The sequence below is a fragment of the Hyperolius riggenbachi genome, chromosome 5 (assembly GCF_040937935.1).
Source record: "Hyperolius riggenbachi isolate aHypRig1 chromosome 5, aHypRig1.pri, whole genome shotgun sequence".
Classification (NCBI taxonomy): Eukaryota; Metazoa; Chordata; class Amphibia; order Anura; family Hyperoliidae; genus Hyperolius; species Hyperolius riggenbachi.
Window position 1 is genome coordinate 234,231,142 of NC_090650.1, and position 25,991 is coordinate 234,257,132.

At 42.2% G+C, this 25,991-nt stretch overlaps 1 protein-coding gene across 2 annotated transcripts in view; it reads right to left on the bottom strand.

Moving 5' to 3' along the window:
* CDH18 (cadherin 18) overlaps positions 1-25,991 on the bottom strand; it is an 809,510-nt gene that overhangs the window by 115,145 nt on the left and 668,374 nt on the right. For both annotated transcript variants that reach the window (XM_068236726.1, XM_068236725.1), the window contains one exon: positions 6,285-6,538. In XM_068236726.1, coding sequence (XP_068092827.1) covers positions 6,285-6,538 — 254 coding nt within the window. The remainder of the gene's footprint in view (positions 1-6,284; positions 6,539-25,991) is intronic.

Consider the following 25,991-nt stretch of genomic DNA (forward strand, 5'->3'; position numbering starts at 1 on the left):
AGGGAAGGGTGTAGTAGACCATGGAGAGAGAGAAGGCAGGATCCTAACTGCCACTTTTCCTGTATTTCTGCTGGGACTTCAATATCATTGTTTCCATATCTCTGCTTGGATTTCCACAGGTTTACATAAACAATATGGATCTTACTTTGTCAGGTGCTGGGCTCCCCATCTGGGGAGACACAGTACTGCAGAGGATACAGGGACTACTCCACAAGTTTCACAAGCTCCACTGTCACACCAGTAAGTAAATGACAGCTGGTAGTGTGGGGAAAGCGCAGAATGGATACCTAGAAAGTGCCAGGGACTCACATGACAGAAGCTGTGGAACCATTGGGAAGTTGAGCTTCACTCTGAAGAAGCAGAGGAGCACCAGAAAGTGGTAAACATATCCCTCAGATATGAAATGGAGGCTATATAGAATAGGATAAAAAGGAATAACCAGAGAGTGTGGGGAGTTCCGGGAAAAGAGCAAGGTGAAGACAAAATACTTTCCTCATAATCTATATTTAACTGTTTGCTGGCCCATCCAGAAGCTACAAAGATTAAATTCAAACAAGCACAGAAGGAGGAAGTACCAGGAGAGGAAGGAGGAAGAATCAGGAGGATGTTCAGAGGGGTGGGAGTGCTGTGGCCAGAGGTGGCACCCAAAATGAGTTAACCCCTTCTACCATAGCATGCATCCACCAATGCTCAGTTTTGCCAAGGGAAAAAATGAATTTTGCCTGCTCATCCTTGATAAATACACATGAATCTATGTGTATGCACATGCACACACCACTAATATTTTTTATATTATATCCACAAAAAATATATTTTTTATATTTAAGCAGAACATATTAGAAAATTGCTAAGAAGATTTGTGTATTTGCAAGGGAAGTTGTTGTTTTAATTGAACAGCCCTTTCAAAGAAAATTTAAATTTGCTATCATTATTTCCTCAAATCAAATAATTTAAAAGAACTACATTATTTTTCATTCTTTTTTGTAGCTGTATGAACACACATTATTGTTAAGTAATTCCTACATGTAAAAAAAATGAATGCTAACAGAAATGGCAATTACATGTTCAAATCATAGTCATTATTGTTCATATAGATCTTAAAAGAAAAATGGTCCCTGTGGACATGAGTGATAAGGTGAAAGAATATGTGCAATCAGTGATTAGTTCAATCCAGAAGTTAGAACCTTCACTTCAAGGAAGAGTATAGTCAACATGCCTAGGTACTGATATTTAATCAAGAACAATTGAAGAGACATTTCAACATCTTGCTGTGCTGATTACCCTTTCATTCTAGCTGTCCAGCATACTCTGAGAAGCAAAGAAACATCTTTTAAACAGCTACATCCAAGGAAAAAAATCATTGGATTCATACATGTTAAAAGCTTTTCAAACTGTATTTCTTAGTTGTAATTTAAAACAAAGATTTAGCTTGCTAAGAACAGCAGCGGTGTTTTGGCTTCTTTTCTGAACATTACTAAAGCTGTGTTTCAACTTTGATCTCTTTCTAGCAGCTTTTCTAATGAGGACAGGTGTTGAAGATAACTGGCCCAGGAGGAAAAGATTCTTCCTGGCTTTACTTTTGTTTTACAAAAGAAAAAATCATTGATGAGCGGTGAGCATTTATGAAATGGTTTAACTTTTCTTTCCAAACTAGAGTATATAGCTAAAACTTCAATACATATGGCAATACTTAAAAGAATTATATGAAAGTATTTTTGCACTTGGTAAGTAGTGGAGTCATTCATAAGGAGTGGAGAATGATTAGTGATGAAAAACTTTTTAAGTCTGTGCATTCAGAAAACAGTTGCACCTAAAAAAATATCCATTTAATTTCTCATAGCTATTCTTAAATTATTTTAGGATAGAAATGATAGCAATTAGTGCAAATATATAGAAGACACGGCACTCAGGAGCTGTAGTAGCAAACAAGCTGTTTTGGGGCAGACGATACACTACATGTTTTGGGCAGAGCCCTTCCCCAAGCTCCGCCCAAAACATGTAGTGTATCGTCTGCTCCAATACAGCTTGTTTGCTACTACAGCTCCTGAGTGTCGTGTCTTCTTTCGATATTACTTGTGGTCTTTGCAGGAGTGGTGTACCTGCATGACACTGAGCACCAGCTGACCGATCTGCTATCGGTTATGCCTAAAGGTGGGGAGTCCTTCTACTGCTATCAATTACATCAGCTGCTGTGAAAAAAATGCACACGTTTTCCGGCACTAAAACACACTTGGGGTTTGATTCACTATGCGGTGCTAACCTACTTAGCACGTCTAAAGTCTTTAGGCGTGCTAACCAGGGTGCTAAGTAGGTTAGCACCGGTTTTCTCAATCAGATCGCACGCTAAGTACCGCGCGCAAAGTCCTATGTACGCGCTAAGACCCATAGGCTTTAGTGGGCACTTCGCATGGAGTGCCCTGCGCTCTGTGCAGTGCGCGCGCAAAGTCTGGTACTTTGCGCGCGATCACTACTTCTCACATTTAAACTCAGTTTAGATGTGATAAGGGACAGTGCTAACAGTTAGCACTGCTTTGTGAATTGAGCCCATGGTGTACAGAAAAAGTACGAAGAAAAACTTGTGCAGAAAACTGAAAAATAAGTGTGTTTCCTGCCTAAAACATTGTTAATATGGACCATAAAGTTTTAACATACATATTTTTCTCTCACTGAATGATATTTACTAAGATGTTTACTTTCTGTATGTAAACGGTTATTAAAAATCCATACTCATTACTTTTTTTTCAAAAGTTATACTGTATATATTTATATGATATAATAAAAGTTTATGTTTGGTGTCATAAATATCATAATTATAAAAGTACAATGGGAAGAATATTATGATCACTCCACTCTCTATAACCATCTATATCTATATGACCTATATATGACTATACAGGAACTTCTTAAAAAATTAGCATATTGTGATAAAGTTCATTATTTTCTGTAATGTACTGATAAACATTAGACTTTCATATATTTTAGATTCAAATACACACAACTGAAGTAGTTCAAGCCTTTTATTGTTTTAATATTGATGATTTTGGCATACAGCTCATGAAAACCCAAATTTCCTATCTCAAAAAATTTGCATATTTCATCCGACCAATGAAAGAAAAGTGTTTTTAAAACAAAAAAAGTCAACCTTCAAATAATTATGTTGAGTTATGCACTCAATGCTTGTTCGGGAATCCTTTTTGCAGAAATGACTGCTTCAATGCGGCCTGGCATGGAGGCAATCAGCCTGTGGCACTGCTCAGGTGTTATGGAGGCCCAGGATGCTTCGATAGCGGCCTTAAGCTCATCCAGCGTGTTGGGTCTTGCGTCTCTCAACTTTCTCTTCACAATATCCCAAAGATTTTCCATGGGGTTCAGGTCAGGAGAGTTGGCAGGCCAATTGAGCACAGTAATACCATGGTCAGTAAACCATTTACCAGTGGTTTTGGCACTGTGAACACGTGCCAGGTCGTGCTGAAAAATGAAATCCTCATCTCCATAAAGCTTTTCAGCAGATGGAAGCATGAAGCGCTCCAAAATCTCCTGATAGCTAGGTGCATTGACCCTGCCCTTGATAAAACACAGTGGACCAACACCAGCAGCTGACATGGCACCCCAGACCATCACTGACTGTGGGTACTTGACACTGGACTTCAGGCATTTTGGCATTTCCCTCTCCCCAGTCTTCCTCCAGACTCTAGCACCTTGATTTCCGAATGACATGTAAAAGTTGCTTTCATCTGAAAAAAGTACTTTGGACCACTGAGCAACAGTCCAGTGCTGCTTCTCTGTAGACCAGGTCAGGCGCTTCTGCCGCTGTTTCTGGTTCAAAAGTGGGTTCATGCTTCCATCTGCTGAAAAGCTTTATGGAGATGAAGATTTCATTTTTCAGCACGACATGGCACCTGCTCACAGTGCCAAAACCACTGGTAAATGGTTTACTGACCATGGTATTACTGTGCTCAATTGGCCTGCCAACTCTCCTGACCTGAACCCCATAGAGAATCTGTGGGATATTGTGAAGAGAAAGTTGAGAGATGCAAGACCCAACACGCTGGATGAGCTTAAGGCTGCTATCGAAGCATCCTGGGCCTCCATAACACCTGAGCGGTGCCACAGGCTGATTGCCTCCATGCCACACCACATTCAAGCAGTCATTTCTGCAAAAGGATTCCTGACCAAGTATTGAGTGCATAACTGAACATAATTATTTGAAGGTTGACTTTTTTTTTGTTTGAAAAACACTTTTCTTTTATTGGTTGGATGAAATATGCTAATTTTTTGAGATAGGAATTTTGGGTTTTCATGAGCTGTATGCCAAAATCATCAATATTAAAACAATAAAAGGCTTGAACTACTTCAGTTGTGTGTATTTGAATCTAAAATATATGAAAGTCTAATGTTTATCAGTACATTACAGAAAATAATGAATTTTATTACAATATGCTAATTTTTTTTAGAAGATCCTGTATATCTCTACACCAATCTATATGATCATGTATCTAAACAGTGGCCTCTAATATCTCTGTACAACATGGTAAGATCACATTAATTCCATTGCTTGTAACATGCTAAAAAAGTGGGTACCACGATGATTTAAACTCTGTAATAAAGTGTGTTTGAACTGAGCAGGCCACCGGGCCAAATCCTCTCCACTCACCCACTTCTTACCTGTACTGGCTGCAAGCTATGTTTGACTAGTGATTAAAGCAGGGCTGCCCAATAGGTCGATCGCGATCTACCGGTAGATCGCGACCGCCTGCTTGGTAGATCGCGGCCTCGTGGCCGCGTCCCATTGAATTTTGCAGCCAGCAGCTTACGCGTCCTGTTGGACTATGCTGCTGGCTGCTATTATCTTGCGGGGAGGAGAGGGGCGCGGCAGAGAGGCCAGGGGCGGCGACGCAGTGTCATGGCTGAGGGGCGGTGACGCAGTGTCATGGCAGATGGGCGGCGCTGGAGACAATACTTCCGCCTCCATTCACGCTGCCCGCCGGAGCTTCCCTCAGCCGCCGAACTGCATATCTGCCCTCCAGGCAGCCGCGGCTGAGGTAGTGAAGCCAGGACGCCACCGCTGGAGCTGGAGGGAGGTAAGTTCCGTGCACCCAGGCTCCTATACCCAGCTAACCTACACTAAGGGCACCCAGCTTACCTACACTTAGGACACCCAGCTAACCTACGCTGAAGGCACCCAGCTAACCTACACTAAGGGCACCCAGCTAACCTACACTAAGGGCACCCAGCTAACCTACACTAAGGGCACCCAGCTAACCTACACTAAGGGCACCCAGCTAACCTACACTGAGGCATCCAGCTAACCTACACTGAGGCACCCAGCTAACCTACACTGAGGCACCCAGCTAACCTACACTGAGGCACCCAGCTAACCTACACTGAGGCACCCAGCTAACCTACACTGAGGCACCCAGCTAACCTACCTACACTAAGGGCACCCAGCTAACCTACACAGGGCACCCAGCTAACCTACCCTGGAGGCACCCTGCTAACCTACACTGGAGGCACCCAGCTAACCTACACTGGAGGCACCCAGCTAACCTACACTGGAGGCACCCAGCTAACCTACACTGGAGGCACCCAGCTAACCTACACTGGAGGCACCGACACCTAGCTAACCTACACTGGAGGCACCGACACCTAGCTAACCTACACTGGAGGCACCGACACCTAGCTAACCTACACTGGAGGCACAGACACCTAGCTAACCTACACTGGAGGCACAGACACCTAGCTAACCTACACTGGAGGCACAGACACCTAGCTAACCTACACTGGAGGCACAGACACCTAGCTAACCTACACTGGAGGCACAGACACCTAGCTAACCTACACTGGAGGCACAGACACCTAGCTAACCTACACTGGAGGCACAGACACCTAGCTAACCTACACTGGAGGCACAGACACCTAGCTAACCTACACTGAAGGCACAGACACCTAGCTAACCTATACTGAAGGGACCTATACCTAAGTACCTTTGCAGGGGAGTTCCAGGGAGGGGGGGGGCGGTTGCCTTTGAAACGTCGGTAGATCTCCTGGCCTCAGCGAATTTAAAAGTAGCTTGCGAGCCGAAAAAGTGTGGGCACCCCTGGATTAAAGGTACAGCTCACCAACCTAGTAAGATTCCTGTTATTTGTCTCTATGAACATGATGTCAATGGAGATACTTTCATTTTGGTATTCAATGTATGGTTTGTAGGTCAGACAACTAGTTTCATCTAGTGCCAACATGTTTCTTATCTTCTATCAATTAGATAGTATAGTATATCTTCTTACCTTACTAAGTTGCTTGCAGCATCTGGATCATATGCAGTAACCATTCCCACAATGGTTCCAATATTTGAGTTTTCAAGAACATCCATTTCATAGAAAGACTTTGTAAACAAAGGTGGTTCATCCACATCCCCAACATTGACCTTCAGGAGTGTTGTGTCTTTAAATGGCCCCAGGTGAGAAAATCTTGAATCCAAGTGAGTATTTACACCTTCTATATTTAATAAATAAATCTTCTTTTTTTCATAGTTTAATGGCTAAAACAGAAACACATATAATTAGATGTACAATCAAATTCATTTTACATAATTTTAAAATGCAGAAATCAGAAAAAAATGTATTACTTGGTACATATTAAAGAGAGTCTGTAACAAAATTTTCACCCTTAGTTCTTCTATCCTATAAGTTCCTTTGCCTGTTCTAATGTGCTCTGGCTTACTGCAGCCTTTCCTAATTGCACAGTGGCTGTGTTATCTCTGTTATATGATCTAATCTGTTTTCTTCTGTCGGCTCTGTCGGGTTAAGGCTGGAATGTGTGGAATGTGCAGGGCTGCTTGTGATTGGATAGAAGTTATACACACCCTCTGCAGGCCCCCTGCACACTCTGTATGACTCACACACTCTGCTTATGTGAGCCTATCACAAGCTGGTTAGTTTGTTTGTAAACACTGCCTAAAACTGTTAATTACAAGCCAGGATTGCAGCAGAGAGTGGCAGAAGTAGCACAGAGGGGCCCAGGAGAACATAATGAATAGAATGGTATGCTTTTTGCTGTAAAAAATGTTAGAGTACAGATTCTCTTTAACCACTTCACCACTGAGGGGTTTTACCCCCTGAGCACCAGAGCAATTTTCACCTTTCAGCGCTCCTTCCATTCATTCGTCTATAACTTTATTATTACTTATCGCAATGAAATGAACTATATCTTGTTTTTTTCGCCACCAATTAGGCTTTCTTTAGGTGGGACATTATGCCAAGAATTATTTTTTTCTAAATGTGTTTTAATGGGAAAATAGGAAAAATGTGGGGAAAAAAATAATTATTTTTCAGTTTTCAGCCATTATAGTTTTTAAATAATGCATGCTACTGTAATTAAAACCCATGAAACGTATTTGCCCTTTTGTCCCGGTTATTAAACCATTTAAATTATGTCCCTATCACAATGTTTGGCGCCAATATTTTATTTGGAAATAAAGGTGCATTTTTTTCAGTTTTGCGTCCATCCCTAATTACAAGCCCATAGTTTATAAAGTAACAGTGTTATACCCTCTTGACATAAATATTTAAAAAGTTCAGTCCCTAAGGTAACTATTTATGTATTTTTTTTAATTGTAAATTTTTTATTTTTTTTTTAATTACAAAAAAAAAAATGGGGAGTGTGGGAGGTAATGAGTTAATTTTATGTGTAAAAGTCATTTATTTGTATGTGAAAAATGTGTAGGGTGTAGTTTACTATTTGGCCACAAGATGGCCACAGTAACTTTTTGTTTTAATGCGAGAATAAGGAGGCTGGACACGTGAGTTTTTTCTCACAATGATCGCGCTGCCCATAGGAGAGCAGCTGATCATTGCGGGGCTTAGATCAACGAACGGGAATGGATTTTCCCGTTCATTGATCTCTGGGCGAGCGGGCGGCGGCGTGTTTACTAGCGGCGGGCGGCGTGTTTACGAGCGGGAGCGCGGGCAGCGTCGGGAACGCGGAAAGTACGTGTTTCTCCGTCCCTGGTTTTTAAAGGATGGAAAAAGGGGCGGAGAAATACGTACGGGCGGGGGTAAAGTGGTTAAGCTATTTGTTTCAATCCAAAATTCTGATTTCTATTTTTTTTTCAAATATGACTGTGGAATTTCAATAGATCTGCCAGATGTCATGATTTTATGGTTTTACGGGCAATTTGCATTGTTTGAAAGGAAATACAGTATTGCTGATCCTCTGTATCTAATCCTTTGAGCCACAGACTCTGAACAGGCAATAAGATCAGGTGTTTTCCTGATAAATATCTGTCTGTATTAGCTACATCCTTGTTTCAGATGTGTAAGATACTACTAAAGCCAGTGACATCAGCAGGACCACTAGGCAGTGCCAGCATTCTCTGCCCCCTTAAAGTGGATCTGAGATAAACTTTTACTCATTGCATTATCGTGTTCCTTTCATATAGTTTATAGGGCATTCCTCAAGCCAAATACTTTTTTTGTTTTGTTTTAATACTCTTATTCCATATAAACTAAACAAGCCTCGCCCACAGCTTTTCAGAGAGCCTCGGCAATCAGTCCAAGGTAGCAAGGGCTTATGGGAGCTCAGTCTGGGCAGGAGGAGGAGAAGGCTACTAGCCATTGATTTCAGAGGCAGAGGAGAGGAGGGAGGAGGAGGGGAGTGAAATTTTCCACAGGCTGAGGGCTGGAGATGCTATCAGCTTGCCTCAGTGTAGTGGGACAAAGAGAACATGGTTGCCCTCATTGTATCACAGCAATAAATAAGCATAAACTTTTGAAGCTGTTTGCAGCTAGATTTGTTGTGTAAACTATCTAAACTTTAGATAAGATATATAGACAAGTTACTTGTTATAGTTACTTTTTCATCTCGGATTCGCTTTAAGGACCAGAGACCGCTGTCACCAGAAACTGCATAACGAGGAATCACTACACATAGCCACCACTAGCATTTCCAGGCCGCACACCTGGAGCCTCAGGCCACCCAATCTGCCCTCTCTATGATGGCAGAGCTCTGTGATCTGGTCAGGAGCCAATAAAAGCCAATGAAAGTGTGATCAATGTAAGCCAATGGGAGTTGTTTACATTTTTGACAGGGTCAGGAGCCAATGAAATCATCTCCTGACCAGCTCACAGGGCTCTACCATCATAGAGATGGCAGGGCAAGTGAGCTGCGATGGGGAGACAGTGACAAGATTGGCAGGAGCGACAAAAGTGGCAAGAACGTGCAGCGGCGGAGATGCGAAATCTACACTCCGGCAGGTATTAGAGCATCAATACAGGGCGTAGATTTCAATCACCGACATCCGGAAGCGGTTAAAAAGGAAATAAATATTCGAGCCTCCATATGTCTCTCACTTCAGTTATAATTTAATCATGCACTTGAAGGTAAATAGTTTCAGAGAGTGAAGGATGGGTTTTGGAAGGGAATTCTAGAGGCGAGGAGAGGCTCATGAGAAGTCATGTAGATGTAAATGGGAGTATTTGTATTGCACTGTAACCATATTTGCCACAGATCACCAATTTAAAAAGCACCACTAAGTAGATATAATGAAAGTCCTAATATTATATCTCAAAATAATGGCCCCAATGAGAACAAACAGCCATTTTAAACAGCCATAGATATTTATGGGATGAGAATTTTCTCATGAAAACCTGATCTCCATTAAACCAAACCTTTACTCACTTTTCTAAATATGATGTTGTAAAAGTGGTTATACAGATTTCAAGAGGTAAAACAAAAATGGTGATCAATGTTTGTAAATAGGTCTTTCTGTGTCTACTCAACCACATTTTCTGCAGCAACAGCAACACGACACAAAGCAAAGCAACAGAATACTGTACAATTTATTAAAAGGCGGGGCCTAGATGCGGAAGACGCTACGCTTCATACAAACGTGGTAGGCGTGATCCCGGGCGAGGAGGACACGGAGACCGAGCGCGCGGCGGTCAGGAATCCTTAGATGTGAAGGGACGTGCATGCCAGCCGGCCAAAAATACGGGGGGGGAGCCCGTGTGGAAAAACTCCGTGCCATAGACATATCAAGAAGATTGTAAGTGCAATTGTGTTTTATACGATTTTATTAAAAATACAGTATTACGCTATTTTGAGGCGTTTTTTATTGAGGTGCATATAAAGAAGAATTGGAACACTGGAAGTGAAGGGGAATCGATCGTGAGTGGTGGGGGACGACCTGTAACGGTCCCAAAGGCGGCATCTGACCTGACAGTGGGTCTTAGCACACGGTGAGTGTTATCTCACTGGGGTGTGGTGACGGCTATCTCTATCTATGTGCCTGATGTGATTACTGGTGGAGCAGGAAGAAGTCCAGTGTAGATGTGATCAAGAGACTTTGTTCATCCAGTGGAATTGTGTGGACTTTATTGTAGTGAATTATATCATGCATATTGCTTACTGTGTATTATTCATGTAAGGGAACACATTGAGTATTCAGCTGTGTACTGTGAAAGATCGTGAGCGACAGCCTCTTATTTAATATAACTGTATAATTTATGCTTGATGAGAAAAAGATTTTATGCTTTATTCAGATAATCCGGATATAACAATAGATTATGGCTGAGTACATAGAAGTAATACAATTTGTATACAGGTGCAGCACAGACAAATGCTTCCCTAGCGTACAGTTGCAGGCCCCATTGATATTTCCCAAGCGTTTTCAGGCTCATAACAGCTACACGTTTCATTGTCTTGCGCCACAAAGAAGTGGGATGAGCAAACAGCAGTGGCAGATTTAATAGTTTAAACCAGGGTTATTTTGATGTTGTAGTCTATTAATGTCTGTTCAGCACAAAGTAAAATATGCATGTATTGACTGATGAGTTGTTCCTAACCTTGGGAGTTTCATTAGGCTTTTTTACTTGGCTCATATTTTACAGATCAGCAGGCTTGTAGCCCTGTAGAACATATCAATGAATGACCTTCATGTATTGTTTAGCATGTTATTCCCGTAGTGTTGAGGCTTCACATTAAGCAGATGTCATTGTCAATTGGCACGCAAATGTATTTGAAACCACTGTAGCTGGTAATTAACACATCTCTGAAAGTAAGTAATCATTTAGTAAAAATGTAGGTTGTTTGTCAAACAAAGCATTAGCATGTCTATCTTGTTCTGTATCTTATTAGTAATGGCAATGGGTTATTATATAGATAATTGGCCACACAACAGTGACAGTGTGCAAGATATATTTTTCTGCAAATGCAGCTTTTTTTTTTTTATTTCAGCTGTCAGCATGTTCTGGCTTCATAGCACACTTCATGGGAGAACAATATACATAAAATAGCAATCATGCCAGCTGATGTGACAGATTGAAATTACATCAGCCCCTATTGACTTATATAAAATATGTATAAAATACATCTGAGAGAGAATGAGGCTACAACCTGTCAACCTCCACATATATTGTAATTAGAGATGGCCCGAACCTCCGATTTTCGGTTCGCGAACTGCGAACGCGAACTTCCGCAAAAGTTTGGTTTGCGCAAATTTTCGCGAACTGCAATAAACTTCAGTGGGGAGGCGAACTTTGAAAACTAGAAACACTTATGCTGGCCACAAAAGTGATGGAAAAGATGTTTCAAGGGATCTAACACCTGGAAGGGGGCATGGATGAGTGGGATAGACGCCAAAAGTCCCGGGGAAAAATCTGGATTTGACACAAAGCAGCGTTTTAAGGGCAGAAATCACATTGAATGCTAAATTGCAGGCCTAAAGTGCTTTAAAACATCTTGCATGTGTATATATCAATCAGGGAGTGTAATTAGAGCATTGCTTCACACTGAAACACCAAACTCACTGTGTAACGCACTGCAAACAGCTGTTTGTGTAGTGACGGCTGTGCTCGACTGGTGCGCACCATGGCGAGAGTGCAGGCCGTGGCTGTTTTCAAGCCCATATGGTCGCCGGGCTGTGGTAGATCAATGATAGAACAACAGTGCCTGTCCAGCTGATCAAATTTGGTCTGTCCACAATGAAGCAACAACCTTATTTCTTTGGTGTGCCACCCCCCGAGAAACTCATATAGACATCGGTCATTGCTTCATTGTGATACGCAAGCCCCTTGACCGCGGAAAGATAATGATCACGAAGGGGAATTGGCACATGTACATGCCTTTTGATTTGTTGTTGAAGCTGCAGTGCAGCTAGAAAAATTAGGCAGGCATGTACACGCACCAAAAAAACTATTATAGCGGCCGCTGCTAGCAGCGGCCTTAAAAATTCAGGAATCCACCTGGAGTCCTGGACCCTGTTGGTGGTGGGGGAGAAGGCAGTCAAGTGGCCTGCAGGCAGAGGTGTGTGGGGAGCTACTCAGTCTTGGGGCAGGCAGTCACACGGCGTGCAGGCAGAGATGCTGTGTGTGGGGACTGACTTAGTCTTCGGGCGGGCAGTAGCCCTCCAGGATCCATGCCTCATTCATTTTGATAAAGGTGAGGTACTGAACACTTTTGTGACTTAGGCGACTTCTCTTCTCAATGACAATGCCTCCAGCTGCGCAGAAAGTCCTTTCTGACAGGATGCTTGAGGCAGGGCAAGACAGAAGTTGGATGGCAAATTGGGACAGCTCTGGCCACAGGTCAAGCCTGTGCACCCAGTAGTCCAAGGGTTCATCGCTGCTCACACTGTCTACATCCACACTTAAGGCCAGGTAGTCGGCTACCTGCCGGACCAGGCGTTGGTGGAGGGTGGATCTAGAAGGGCTAAGGCGAGGCATTAAACTAAAGAATATCCGCATGTTTGACATCACCATGAGATCGCTGGGGCGTCCTGTCCTTGCCTGCGCAGACATGGTAGAAGGATTACTGGTAGTGGTACCTTTATTGCGTTGTGCTGTGACATCACCCTTCAACGCATTGTAAAGCATAGTTGCCAGCTTCTTCTGCATGTGCTGCATCCTTTCTGCCTTCAGGTGAGTTGGTAACATGTCCGCCACTTTGTGTCTATCCCGAGGGTCTAGTAGCGTGGCCACCCAGTACAGCTCATTCCCCTGGAGTTTTGTATACGGGGGTCCCTCAACAGGCTGGACAGCATGAAAGACGCCATCTGCACAAAGTTGGATCCAGACATACTATCCATCTTCTCTTGCTCTTCCTCAGTGACGTCAGGTAAGTCCTCCTCCTCCCCCCAGCCACGAACAATACCACGGGAATGTTGAGCAGCACAAGCCCCCTGCAACGCCTGCTGCGGTTGTTCTTCTGCCGCCGCCGCCTCCTCCTCCTCCTCCAAAGAAACACCTTCCTCATCATCCAAGTCTGACTCCTCTTCCCCACACGACTCTTCCTCCTCCCCCCTCTGTGCTGCCGCAGGTGTTGAGGAAACATCTGGTTCTGATGAGAATTGATCCTACAACGCTTCCTCCCATAACTGTTCCTGTTCACGCTCCTCCACAGCTTTATCCACCACTCTACGCACGGCACGCTCCAGGAAGTAAGCATACAGGATCAAGTCGCTGATGGTGCCTTCACTGCGACTCACCAGGTTGGTCACCTGCTCAAATGGCCGCATGAGCCTGCATGCATTTCGCATCAGTGTCCAGTTGTTGAGCCAGAACATCCCCATCTCCCAAGACTGTGTCCTTCTACTGTAGTTGTAGAGGTACTGGGTGACGGATTTCTCCTGTTCTAGCAGGCGAGAGAGCATAAGGAGGGTTGAATTCCAACTTGTTTCTCCGCTGAATGTCCACAAAGCGTGTCATGGCCGTGTAAGACCGCCTGAAATGCCCACACAACTTCCTGGCCTGCTTCAGGATGTCCTCTAAGCCTGGGTACTTTGACACAAATCTTTGAATGACTAGATTCAGCACACGTGCCATGCAGGGTACATGTGTCAGCTTTCCCAAATTCAAAGCGGAAATGAGATTGCTGCCATTGTCACACACCATGTTGCCGATCTCCAGCTGGTGCGGGGTCAGCCTCTGATCCACCTGTTTGTTAAGAGCAGCCAGAAGAGCTGCTCCAGTGTGACTCTCCACTTTGAGGCAAGACATGTCTAAGATGGCGTGACACCATCATACCTGGCATGCAGCATAGGCCCTGAGGAGCTGGGGCTGTCTAGCTGGAGAGGAGATCGCAGCACCAGTAGAGTTGAACTGCCTACAGTCAGTGCACCTGAAGGAGGAAGAGGAGAAGGATGGTGGCTTTTCTTTTGTGTGCTGCTTTCCTCTGGTGCTCTTCCCATTGCAGTTTGTGCCTTTTCTCCATGTACCTTCGTAAGGCAGTTGTCCGTACGTGGGTGTTGGCCTTTCCAAGGCTCAATTTTTGGAGGCAGAAAGAACAGATGGCATTGCTCTGCTCTACGGCAGACACACTAAAACATTTCCAAACTGCTGAGCCCCCTGGGGTGTGGGCACTATGGTGGCCTCAGCAGCTGATGTTGAAGGGCATGTTGGCTGGCTGGCCAAAGGTGGCAATACATGGCGCCGGACACTGCCACCAGCTGTTTCTGATGACGAGCTCCTTCTGCTTCTTTCAGGAACTCGTCTCCTCCTACTCCTCTCTTACTCCCCCTCTGAACTGTCCCCCTGTTCATCTCCTCTATTGGGAACATACGTGGCATCCGTATCATCGTCATCATCATAATCATCCTGCCAGCTTCGCTTGCCTCAGACTCCTCCAAAACTGCACCAACTGCAGGTACTTCATCATCCTCCTCCTCACACGTTACGTCCATAGTGTCACCTAACTCCGACATATGAGGTGGTGTAACTTGCTTAACACCTTCATCTGGTTGTAACAATAATGGCTGTGCATCAGTGATTTCCCCATCAAATAACTCCTGCAAACTGTCAAATGGAATGGATGTGGTGCTAGTAGTAGTGCTGGTGGCTGTGGAAGATGAGGTGTTCTGTGTTAAATAGTCAACCACGTCCTGACAATCTTGGGAGTTGATGGGACGTGCCTTCTTCTGAGCACTGTACTTTGGTCCAGGGCCGCACGAAATCACATCAGCATGACCTCGCACAGACCTGCCGGGTGGCCTTCCTCTGGGTCTGCCTCTACCTCTGCCTCTACCTGTTTTGTCCTTTTTGTCCATATCGGGGGGGGATGAAGTGAAAGGTATGCACTGACTTGACTAATACAATGTGCAGTCACACAGGTGCAGTTAACAGGTATGCACGGAGTGGTATATCACACTGCGTGCACTCACGTAGGTAAGTGGGTGCACTGAACACAACAGGTAGGTATATGCAGTGATGGGTATTACAAATTTGCACCTGTCACACACATGTACCGTGAACAGGTACAGTGACAGGTGGTATTAAATATCACACTGCGTGCCCTCATGTAGGTAGGTGGGTGCACTGAAGTGAACAACAGGTAGGTATATGCAATGATGGGTATTACAATGTGCACCTGTCACACACAGACAGGTACTGGACAGGCACAGTGACACTGCGTGCGCTCACGTAGGTAGGTGGGTGCACTGAAGGGAACAACAGGTAGTAGGTATATGCAGTGATGGGTATTACAATGTGCACCTGTCACACACAGACAGGTACCGGACAGGCACAGTGACACTGCGTGCGCTCACGTAGGTAGGTGGGTGCACTTAAGGGAACAACAGGTAGTAGGTATATGCAGTGATGGGTATTACAATATGCACCTGTCACACACAGACAGGTACCGGACAGGCACAGTGACACTGCGTGTGCTCACGTAGGTAGGTGGGTGCACTGAAGGGAACAACAGGTAGTAGGTATATGCAGTGATGGGTATTACAATGTGCACCTGGCACAGTAGTAATTATACCACCAAGGGGCCAAAGGTCAGCTGCGACTGACTGACAGGGCTGTATATAATGCAAGTGGGCCACACACACATAAAAAAAAATAGATCACAAGAACAAGATTAGCTCTTAAAAGAGCTGTTGAGGGGTGCTTTTTTAGCAATACCAATCATCCAGGAGCAAGCTAACAAGCCTACAAGAACCTAACTAAGCTTTCCCTATGAGAGAGTCTGCAGCAGCTCTTCCTTCTCTAATTACTGCAGGCACACGAGTGAGTCCAATGCCTGACACTGCCTGCCTTTTATAAGGGGGGGGCTCCAGGAGGGAGTGTAGCCTAATTGGCTACAATTTGCCTGCTGACTGTGATGTAGAGGGTCAAAGTTGGTCCTCATGATGCACTATGGGGGCAAACCGAACTTCCAGAAAAGTTCGCGGTTCTCCGCGATCGTGAACCACGGAAGTTCGCCTGGAGCCATTCGTCGGCGAACCGTTCGGGCCATCTCTAATTGTAATAAGACTTATAAATGCCAGGTGACAAAACTAGGTGACAACAAAGCCATATCGTAGGTTACAGGAATTTATCATTGCTTTGGCTTACAGCTTCAATTCTACAAAAGTACATTAACACCCATGTTCATCAACTTAGAAAACACATTTGTGCATACTTATAAGCAGGTGTATGCTTTTACTCTGAGCTGTTGAAATCACTAGTATTTCTCATAATGTATAGCTGTAAACCTGGGAGTCAACATAATGTTTCTAGAAAAGTCATAAAAAAAAAAATCTTGTGACCTACAACAATAAGACACTGGACCTAATGCTATAAAAAGAGAGACACACAGGTTACCTTCTTTTATTTCTTTTACTCTGTCGGGACCCAGAAACCTTTCCGTAATAAACTGACATTTTCTTCTCTCTCTTTTTAAACATTGTTGTTTGGAATTGGATTAAAGCACACCTGAACTGAGAGGGATATGGAGACTGGCATATGTATTTGCTTTTAAACAATGCTAATTGCTTGGCTGTTCTGCTGATCCTCTGTTTTAATGCTGGGAATACACCATGAGTTTTATTTTGGCAGATAGATGGCTCGATAGATAATTTCCGACAGGTCCAAACTGATTACAATATTTTTTCTGATCGATTATCTCATTGAAGTGAATGGAAATCAATCAGAAAAACGGTCTGAAAATTGATCAGGACATCGATCAGAAAATCGATCAGGCAGTAAGTCTGCTGAAAAAACTCCAGCATTATACTCATAGCCATGGACCCTGAACAAGCATGCTGGTGTTTCTGACTGAAGTCTGACTGGAGTTGCTGCATGCTTGTTTCGGGTGTTTGATTCAGACAATTCTGCAGCCAAAGAGATTATCAAGACTGCCGGTCAACTGGTATTGTAAAGGAAATAAATATGGCAGCCACCATATCCCTCTCAGCTCAGGTGTACTTTAAAGTCTTATCAGTTATTTGGTATGGTTTGGTCAAAACCTAATGACAGATGTTTAAATGAAATTTAGCAATCTCTGTGATCTATTCCATACTGCCCTTGGCTTAGTTGTCCTAAATCCACAGCAGGTAGAAGCAAAAAACTGTGAAAACCGTTTGTGGTAGCAAGTACATTTTGATCACCTGACTTACAGCCACCCCCAGGAGTGAGAAAACAGCATGCAGCACGTTAAATTCACAAATCACCAGGGTCAGTGCAAAATTATTTTAGGTATGTGTCCTTCTTTTACACATACATCCTTCTCTTAATATAATTACTTCTCAAAAACAGTCACTGTAATACTTTGCTTTTTTGGAGAATCCCAAATAAATATCTCTGTTATTAATTAACGGCTTATTGGCTGGTCTATTGTTTACCGGAACGGTGCATCCACCTGCACCCCTCCTTTTAAGCGGATTTTAACTATTTTATACTTGTTGGCGCCTCTGTCATTTTTGTTTTGTCACTGTAATACTGTTCAATCTATTTGGGAAGGTATTATAAAAATTATACAGGTATTACACAAATATTTTTTGGGAGGTATTATGCAAATAAGGTGAGAAAAACAACCCGTGAGAAAAACTTGTGAGAAAAGCTTAGTGTATCAAGTCCTAGAAATAAAGCTGCATTAAGCTGAAAGGCTTCTATAAATAATTTCTGCATAAGGGCGTCCAGTTAGCATGTCCATATCTTGGTGCAATTCAATACAATAAAGACCAGTTCTCACCTGCTTACCTGTATTGCACATCCTGCTATAAAGGACACTAGCGGTAGGAATATTGATAAAAAGGGGGGGGCTTTTGAGTGCCCCCAATGGCTTAGAGGTGCTATTGCAATTTCATGTGACCAATACTCCTACTTTTAATGACAATGAGAAACAGTGCTTGTTTAGCCAGCGAGAAACATCTTCATATGTAGAAGCTTTCCAGAGGCGCCAATAGAATAAAAGTCACTGAAACGAGCTTAAAACCGATGGGGCAGTGGTGGGCCTATCCCATCCATGCAGACAAAGCAAACAAAGGAAGGACATCAACAGTCAAACAACAATTTATTTATACTCCACAGTAAAAATAGGCAACGCGTTTCACGGGCTCAATCCCGCTTCATCAGGCCAATCAAAAAGGAGCATACAGCTGAAAACAAAGTGTCAGAGGGCATAGTGTAAGGCAGGTTTTGTGAGTATCACTCATGTTCAAAAACAATTCAATGTCAAAACATAACTATATGAACATCAAAACATATTCAGAGGTACTTATTATGCAACACTCTTAAGTCATGAGCTAAATGAGCTGCCCATTGCAGTACCACTAATCTGATGATAGAATTTGGTTATGGAAAGAAAAAACGTTATTTTCCAGAATGAATTCAGTGCAATGCAATAAGAATTGTTGTTGAATAACGGGCATGGATGGAATCGTGGAAAGGAAGTATTGAATAGCTGAAAGTCCAAATTGGTGTGGGATGTTGGTATAGAGAGAGGATATGTCACAGGTGAGCCAGTGAAGATCAGGGGACCAATTTATGTCGGACAGGAGCTGTATGAGATGTTGAGAATCTCTAAGATAGGAGGGTAGATTTCGGACCAGGGGCTGTAGGTGTTGGTCTAGAAATGTGATAAATTGCTGCTCATGGAATCTATCCCTGCTATTATCGGCCTACCAGGTGGTTTTTGGAGATTCTTATGTATCTTGGGTAAGTAATAAAAAAATGTCTAGTACTATTATACTTTGATTGACCTCGTCCTCACCCTGGTAATAATACATATGTTTGCCCTATATTCTATAGATAATAATATGTATATATATATTTTTTACTTTATATTTTTGTTCTGTATTTTTACTCCATATTTTTACTCTATATATTTTTACTCATTGTCCTTTTAGCTGCAAGTACGTTTTTACCTCTCTTGGTGACATGTTTGCCCTCCCCCGTCTTTCTTTAAATTTAGACCCAATACTGAATCAACAGGTAGCTCCCATTTATTATTATATACCACTTGATCCCATTAAGGAACATATTCATTTACATGCATTTATTTCACCTGATCAAATGTACCTCTATTTATAACTGTTGCATGAAAAGCAAAAGGAATACAGTGGTCAGTAGAGCTAATAGGCTAAATCCGGAGTTTTCTACATGAAAATGTTCTGCATAAAATCACTTTGCATAGAATTGCATGATTTAAGAGTGTTGCATAATAAGTACCTCTGAATATGTTTTGATGTTCATATAGTTATGTTTTGACATTGAATTGTTTTTGAACATGAGTGATACTCACAAAACCTGCCTTACACTATGTCCTCTGACACTTTGTTTTCAGCTGTATGCTCCTTTTTGATTGGCCTGATGAAGCGGGATTGAGCCCGTGAAACCGTTGCCTATTTTTACTGTGGGGTATAAATAAATTGTTGTTTGACTGTTGATGCCACAGTCCTTCCTTTGATTGCTTTGTCTGCATGGATGGGATAGGCCCACCACTGCCCCATCGGTTTTAAGCTCGTTTCAGTGACTTTTATTCTATTGGCGCCTCAGGAAAGCTTCTACATATTGCTAAGTCCACCCTTAGTGGAGGGTTGTACCCATCTTCTTCCCATCTACAGAGAGCGACTTTTAATCCTGAGTGGGGTCAGGTTAATCTCCCCACCTGCCTTCACAGTGGTTGCCTAATGGTAACCCTGGTTTGTGAGTATTAAATTGTTATATTACTCATTATTAATTATCATCTATACAATATCACACAATTGGGCTCTTGGTGTCCCCCCTCCCTTTATCGAGAAACATCTTCAGTTCTTATAAGTGAAATTTATTCCTAGACAGTATATACTTACTGGTATTTAACATGCTTAAACCAAACAGATGAGCTAACTGACACTAATGTGCAGCAATTTATTGTGTAAGTGCCTGGCTGAAGGTGTGTGCTGACAAAATATCTAGGCAAGGCATAAAAAAAAACATTTTGTGTTAATGACAGATTGTGTTCAAGGTCCTCTTCCCTGTTTAGGGATTGTAGATCCAGTTTAACATATATGGCTCTCTGTCCAAACTGTGCAGTGCAACTTGCCATCCTCAGAAAAGTGTCGTTCGCACCCTATACCAGCCCGCTTGGTCCATGGTATGAGGGGACTCCGGGGGAGAGGGGCAGCCAAGCCTCCCCCTCTCCCCCAGAGCCCATGTCCAATCCATGGGCAAGGGGCTCTTCCCCACCTCTGGTGCCCCAGGCACTGGGGGAGTTCATGGTGGCATCTGGGAGTCCCCTTTAAGAAGGGAACCCCCCAGATGCCTGTCCCCCTCCAAGGAAAAATTAGTATAGGGGTACAATGTACCCCTTATCCATTTCCACAAAGGGTTAAATGAAATAAAAACACAATGACAAAACAAGTATTTTAATATTCTTAATTAACAAGAAATACTTACATTTACCTTTAAAAAAATGTTTCCACATAAAGATCCTCGAAAAAGGTCCCACGGCAATATCCTCTATCTTGCGATCTTAAATTACATCTTGATTGAAGATCTCCGCCGGCCGCCGCCACACACGCCGCCCCCACTGCACTGCTCTCAGCTATAATGATATAATAACGATTTTGAGCGCGTGATTGCTCAAATTGACTTGGAATCACGGGTTACCTGTGATTCCAAGGTCGTGGTGAGCATCCCAAGTGCTACAGAGGATTCACATTGGTCCTCTGCTATCCAGTTTGAACCATATTCTTCTGCCAGGATTACTGGTGCTTGTGTCTGAGCCCAGCAGTGATGCTAGTAGTGCAGAAGACCTGAATGGCTGTTGAAGACACAGATGACAGGTGAGTAGATCTAGAAGGAATAGATGGGGAAAACAGCCTAGTGAGAATGGACGCTGTCTGTTCTCACAAGCTTGCACTGATTCTGTGAGACTCCGCAGTGTAAGTGAGCTCTAGAAAAATATTTTTTGCATTCCGCTCCCCCTCCCATGGCACTCTACTTTAAGTGGAAAACATATAGGATCCATTTACACATCCACTTGTGGGGCACAAACCAAAATGCTATTTTATCTCTATTTTATCGCTTACCTAGATGTTTTGGAGTCAATACAAACTTTCAGGCAGGTACTTAAACAATTAACATCTGTAAAGGTACATACACACCTACCAACTATCTGTCCAACTATCTGCCAAACTTGTCTGTTAAGCCCCAGTCACATGCTTAACAGCGGTCTTTTATGCAGCACAATTCTCAAACAGCTTTTGTTGTAAAACAAGTTGAAACAACTAAAAAAAGTATTTTGCTATTGTTCAAAAAGCTGATAAGTCTGATAAGAAGTCAATCCAACAGTTGGATTGACTTCTTATCAGTCTTATCAGCTGTTTGAACAATAGCAAAATACTTTTTTTAGTTGTTTCAACTTGCTTCACAACAAAAATTGTATGGGGCTTAACACACAAGTTTGGCAGATAGTTGGAAAGATAGTTGGTAGGTGTGTATGAACCTTTAAATGTTAAAATGCCTAGTATCAATTAACTAGGTTGTTTAAATAAAGTAAACTGATTGCCTGCATTTATAAAATACCTAGATATCTCTTCACTAATATAAACTGAAGATATTAGGCTGAAGGATAGATGAAATGTCTTCTACAACAAGTGGAAGCTACTTTATAGTTCTTCAGGTATACCGTGACCTGGATAAATGAAACCGTTACAGAAATACCAGGAAGTTGAGTTTGCTATTTTGAAGCAAATGAAAAATAAAAAAATAGTTGTCAATCATGTACTGCAATCATCTCTAAAACTTGAAAATTAAACTGTAATTGAATCTAATTGAATATGGGACATATTTAATTAATGTGACTAAAATAAATGTATTCCAATCACAAAGCCTTTATAACCGTGCTCTAATTTGTATTCATAGTATACAATGAACTTTACACGTCTGCTCTTGTATTACAACATAAACATGGCTACATGATGGAAATTGATTAATGAAAAGAAAGAAATTAGATTATCATTTTGCTTGATTTCATTAGAGCGATTTAGTTTGAATGGCAAATAATCAATTATTACATTATGCTTTGACTTAAACTTCAAGCTATTGCCTCAAGCAAAATAATGCAAACAAATAAGATGAATAGCTAAATAAGAGAATGCATTGGGCTCTCAATTCACGGTAAGACAATAGTCCCAGACATGTGTATGTATTTTATACTGTGGATATTTTAAGCAATAATTTAGCTCACTTGTTAATGGTATGAAGACTTTTCACATGCATGCATTATACACTATAAAGGAAATCTGAAGCAAAAATAAACTTATGATATAATGCATTGAATGTGTAGTACAGATAACAAATAGAACATTTGTAGCAAAGAAAAAAAGTATCATGTTGTTTTCTATTACAACTTACAAGTAGAGTTAAAAGACTGGAGTTGTTATCTACGTAAAAGATCTTCTCTGACCTGTTGGACCAACTTGTTTTCTGAATAGCTTAAACATTCAAGAAACAGTGAGAGACAGCTATGATAAGGTTTTACTACAGGAAAATTAAAACGGTCATTAGCTCTGCTGTGTTTTACATGTGGTTTCTAAACTGCAAATATCACAGACTGATGCAATGGAATAAAAGCTATATAACTAAAAATAAAAATATGAGACTTTTTTCTTTGCTACAAATGTTCTATTAATATTCCAGGCTACACTTACAATTTACTATCTCATACGTTTATTTTCACTTCAGTGTCACTTAAACAAGTCAGACAGACACAAACACAGAACATTTATATTGCGCTTTTCTCAGGGCAGACTCAAAGTCCCAGAGCTGCAGGCCAATAGGGTTCACTCAGTAGGCAGTAGCAGTGTTAGGGAGTCTTGCCCAAGATTTCCTACTGAACTGATACAGGATTACTGAACAAGAAGAGCTGGAAGATTGGATGATTCCATCAAAACTGGTAACAATAATAATTATAAGCTATAATAATAATTCCCAAGCGGTTCACTGTATTTATGTGTGTCCTCCTCCTGCTCCACTCTGCTGTGACTGACCACCTTGATTGGATGACTCATGTGGCAGGATGGCGCATACACCGAGCGGAACGGCACGTGTGATGTCCACAGAGATGGTGCATGCATAACTGACATAGTGTATGCCACCAACTAGTATAATAATAATAGCTGTTGTTGTTATATAAATCCACTTGTTGTTCTGGGGGCAATATTTCTATGCCCCGCAGAACTTCATCTGAAGTCCCAGGGGTGTAGATTTTATCTTTTGCTGCTTACGAGCATTGTGTGGGCTCGCCCCCATCGTGCATCGCTAGATGACAAATTAGTGAATAGGAACATATGTTCTCATTCACCAGTCTAAGTGCCTGATTAACCAATGATCTCTGCTGTAATTAAAGTGTAAAAAATAAGAACAGTCCTAACTTCCTTTTACGGATCTGTGATTCAGCTTTCTATGTGGGAAGGTGCAATCTATTGGAAAGATGTTAAAGTGCAGTACAAAAAAAATCCTACACAGATAAAAAAAATACCATTAGCCCCTTATCTGTCTCTCCCTCATCCCAATAGTTTATATATGTACGTCATGGGTGAATATTATTATTATTTTGCAAATTAGGGATGGTTATTATCTATAAAATGCAATGAGAAAACCAAAAACACAAAATGAAAATATACACCTTTATTGCTAGTAATGTATTGTCGCCATACATTGTCCTAGGAACATCATTTCAATGTTGTGATAACCAGGACAAATAGGCAAATAAAATGTGAGGATTTTATATACAGTAACATTGTTAACTATAAAATGGCAAATGGCAAATTAATGGGAGTAGCGCTAAAAGGTGGAAATGGCTCTGGTCCATAGGGGGAACACAGCCTGTAGTGGAAGTGGTTAAAGAAGCGGGGTTAAGCCACTGTAAAATATTCATTTCCAGCATGAAGCATTCAATTATTTTTCTGCCATGGGGCATTTATTTCAAGGACATGCAGCCATTTTTATGGTGAAGGACTGCAATTGTGAGGGTATTGTGTGTGTTCCTTCATAAAAATTACTTTGAAAATGTTAAAATAAAGAAGGGGTAAGGGATATTAACCTCCGCGGTGGTGCATTTATGTCTGGAATTATGAGTCTAAAAGTGGTACATTTTTTTAAAGAATTTTAGGCCTCCAATTCTTCAGTCATAACTCACCAAAATTTGTCAGAATAAAGCCTGGTAGACATTCTGCATATAAATAAAAGACTAGAACACAAATGTGCTGCAATAATTACATTTATCAATAACCTGAAAAAATAGGAAAATTGTACAAATAAGGCAGCAGATTATTATACAGTATGTACATGTATCCCTAATACACCTCCAGCATATAGTAAATTTTAAAGCAGGGAACGGCACAGAGTCCAACATCACAACCAGGGCAGTAGAAGCGTGATTTCTTTCTGACGTTTTTCCCTTTATCGTCAGTCTTAGAGCAGCAAGCAACAAATGTCCTGGTTGGTGTATTTTTTTGGGGAGTGGGCGCCCCACTCTGGCATCTGCTGTGGTTTTATATTTCAGGCAGATGCACTCACACATCTTGTAGATAAGGTCTGCATGAGCTACTGGCCTGTCACTGTGCTGCTTGTAGAGGATGTACGCATTCCACAGGCTTTGCTCCAGGAGATGGTGGAAGATCTTTAGTAGTACTTTTTCTGTTGTTTTCGTACTTCAGGGTAATACGTAATTGCCTGGTCAGCTCTGTCCACACCACCCATCATGAAATTATAGTCCACCACGACCTGAGGTTTTTGAATGTCTTTTCCACCTCTTTTTCTGGCGGAGATAGTTGAGGTGTCATAGACTGTGCTAAGGAGACAGACATATTTTTTGTCATGCCAGCAGAGAGCCAGCATTTTCCTCTTTTGCCAAGCAACTATGTCCCCAGTTTTCAGCTTCTGCTTGGCAAATGCTGATGGCATTTCCCGCGTTAGGCCTAATGGTGCCATTGGCATCAGTCCTATTTTGTATGAGGAACTCAAACAGTTCAGGGGAGTTGTAAAAATTGTCAGTGGTGACACAATAGCCTTTTGTTCAGCAAAGGCTCAACCAGGACAGATGATGTCGCCACTCCGTAGTTGTTGAACCTGGGGTTGAACTTGGTGCCTTTGCTGGTATACAGTATAGTATTCTAGATGTATCCGGTTTCTGATTCACAGAGCATGTAAGATTTTACTCCAAAGCGGGCCCGCTTAGATGCTATGTACTGTACCCAACTCAGCCTCCCCTTATAGGCCATCAGACTCTTGTCTACACTTATGTCCCTCTGTGGTACATAAGTGCTCCGGAAGTTCTCAACAACAAGCAGATACACCTCCCCAATTTATTTTTCAGGTTTGGTGCAGGGTGGGAGGACTCCTCAAAGGTGTCATTGTTGGCGAAGTGCAAAAACTTCATGATTAGGCTAAACCAATATTCGGACTTCACCGTTCTGAAGAAAGGGGTTGCAATCATTTTATTGGTGGTCCAATACAATTTCTGCAGGGGCTTCTGCACCACTCTCTGCAGAGTAATTAGGTCTAGAAAGAGCCAAATGTCTTGTTTAGTGATCAGCACCCATGTCCTGCTCCTAGAAAATCTCCCTTGTGGTGCAGCGCGTTGTTGGGTGGCATAGCAGTTAATCCCCTCCACTATTTTTTCAATAACCGCATCCATAAAGAGGAGTTGCAGGTAGTCCAGTGGGTTATGTTCACAGTCTACCTACAGGTGCCATGCTCTCCAGTAAAAGGGAAATGTGGGGGTGGTGGCTGAGCCGGAGTTAGGTC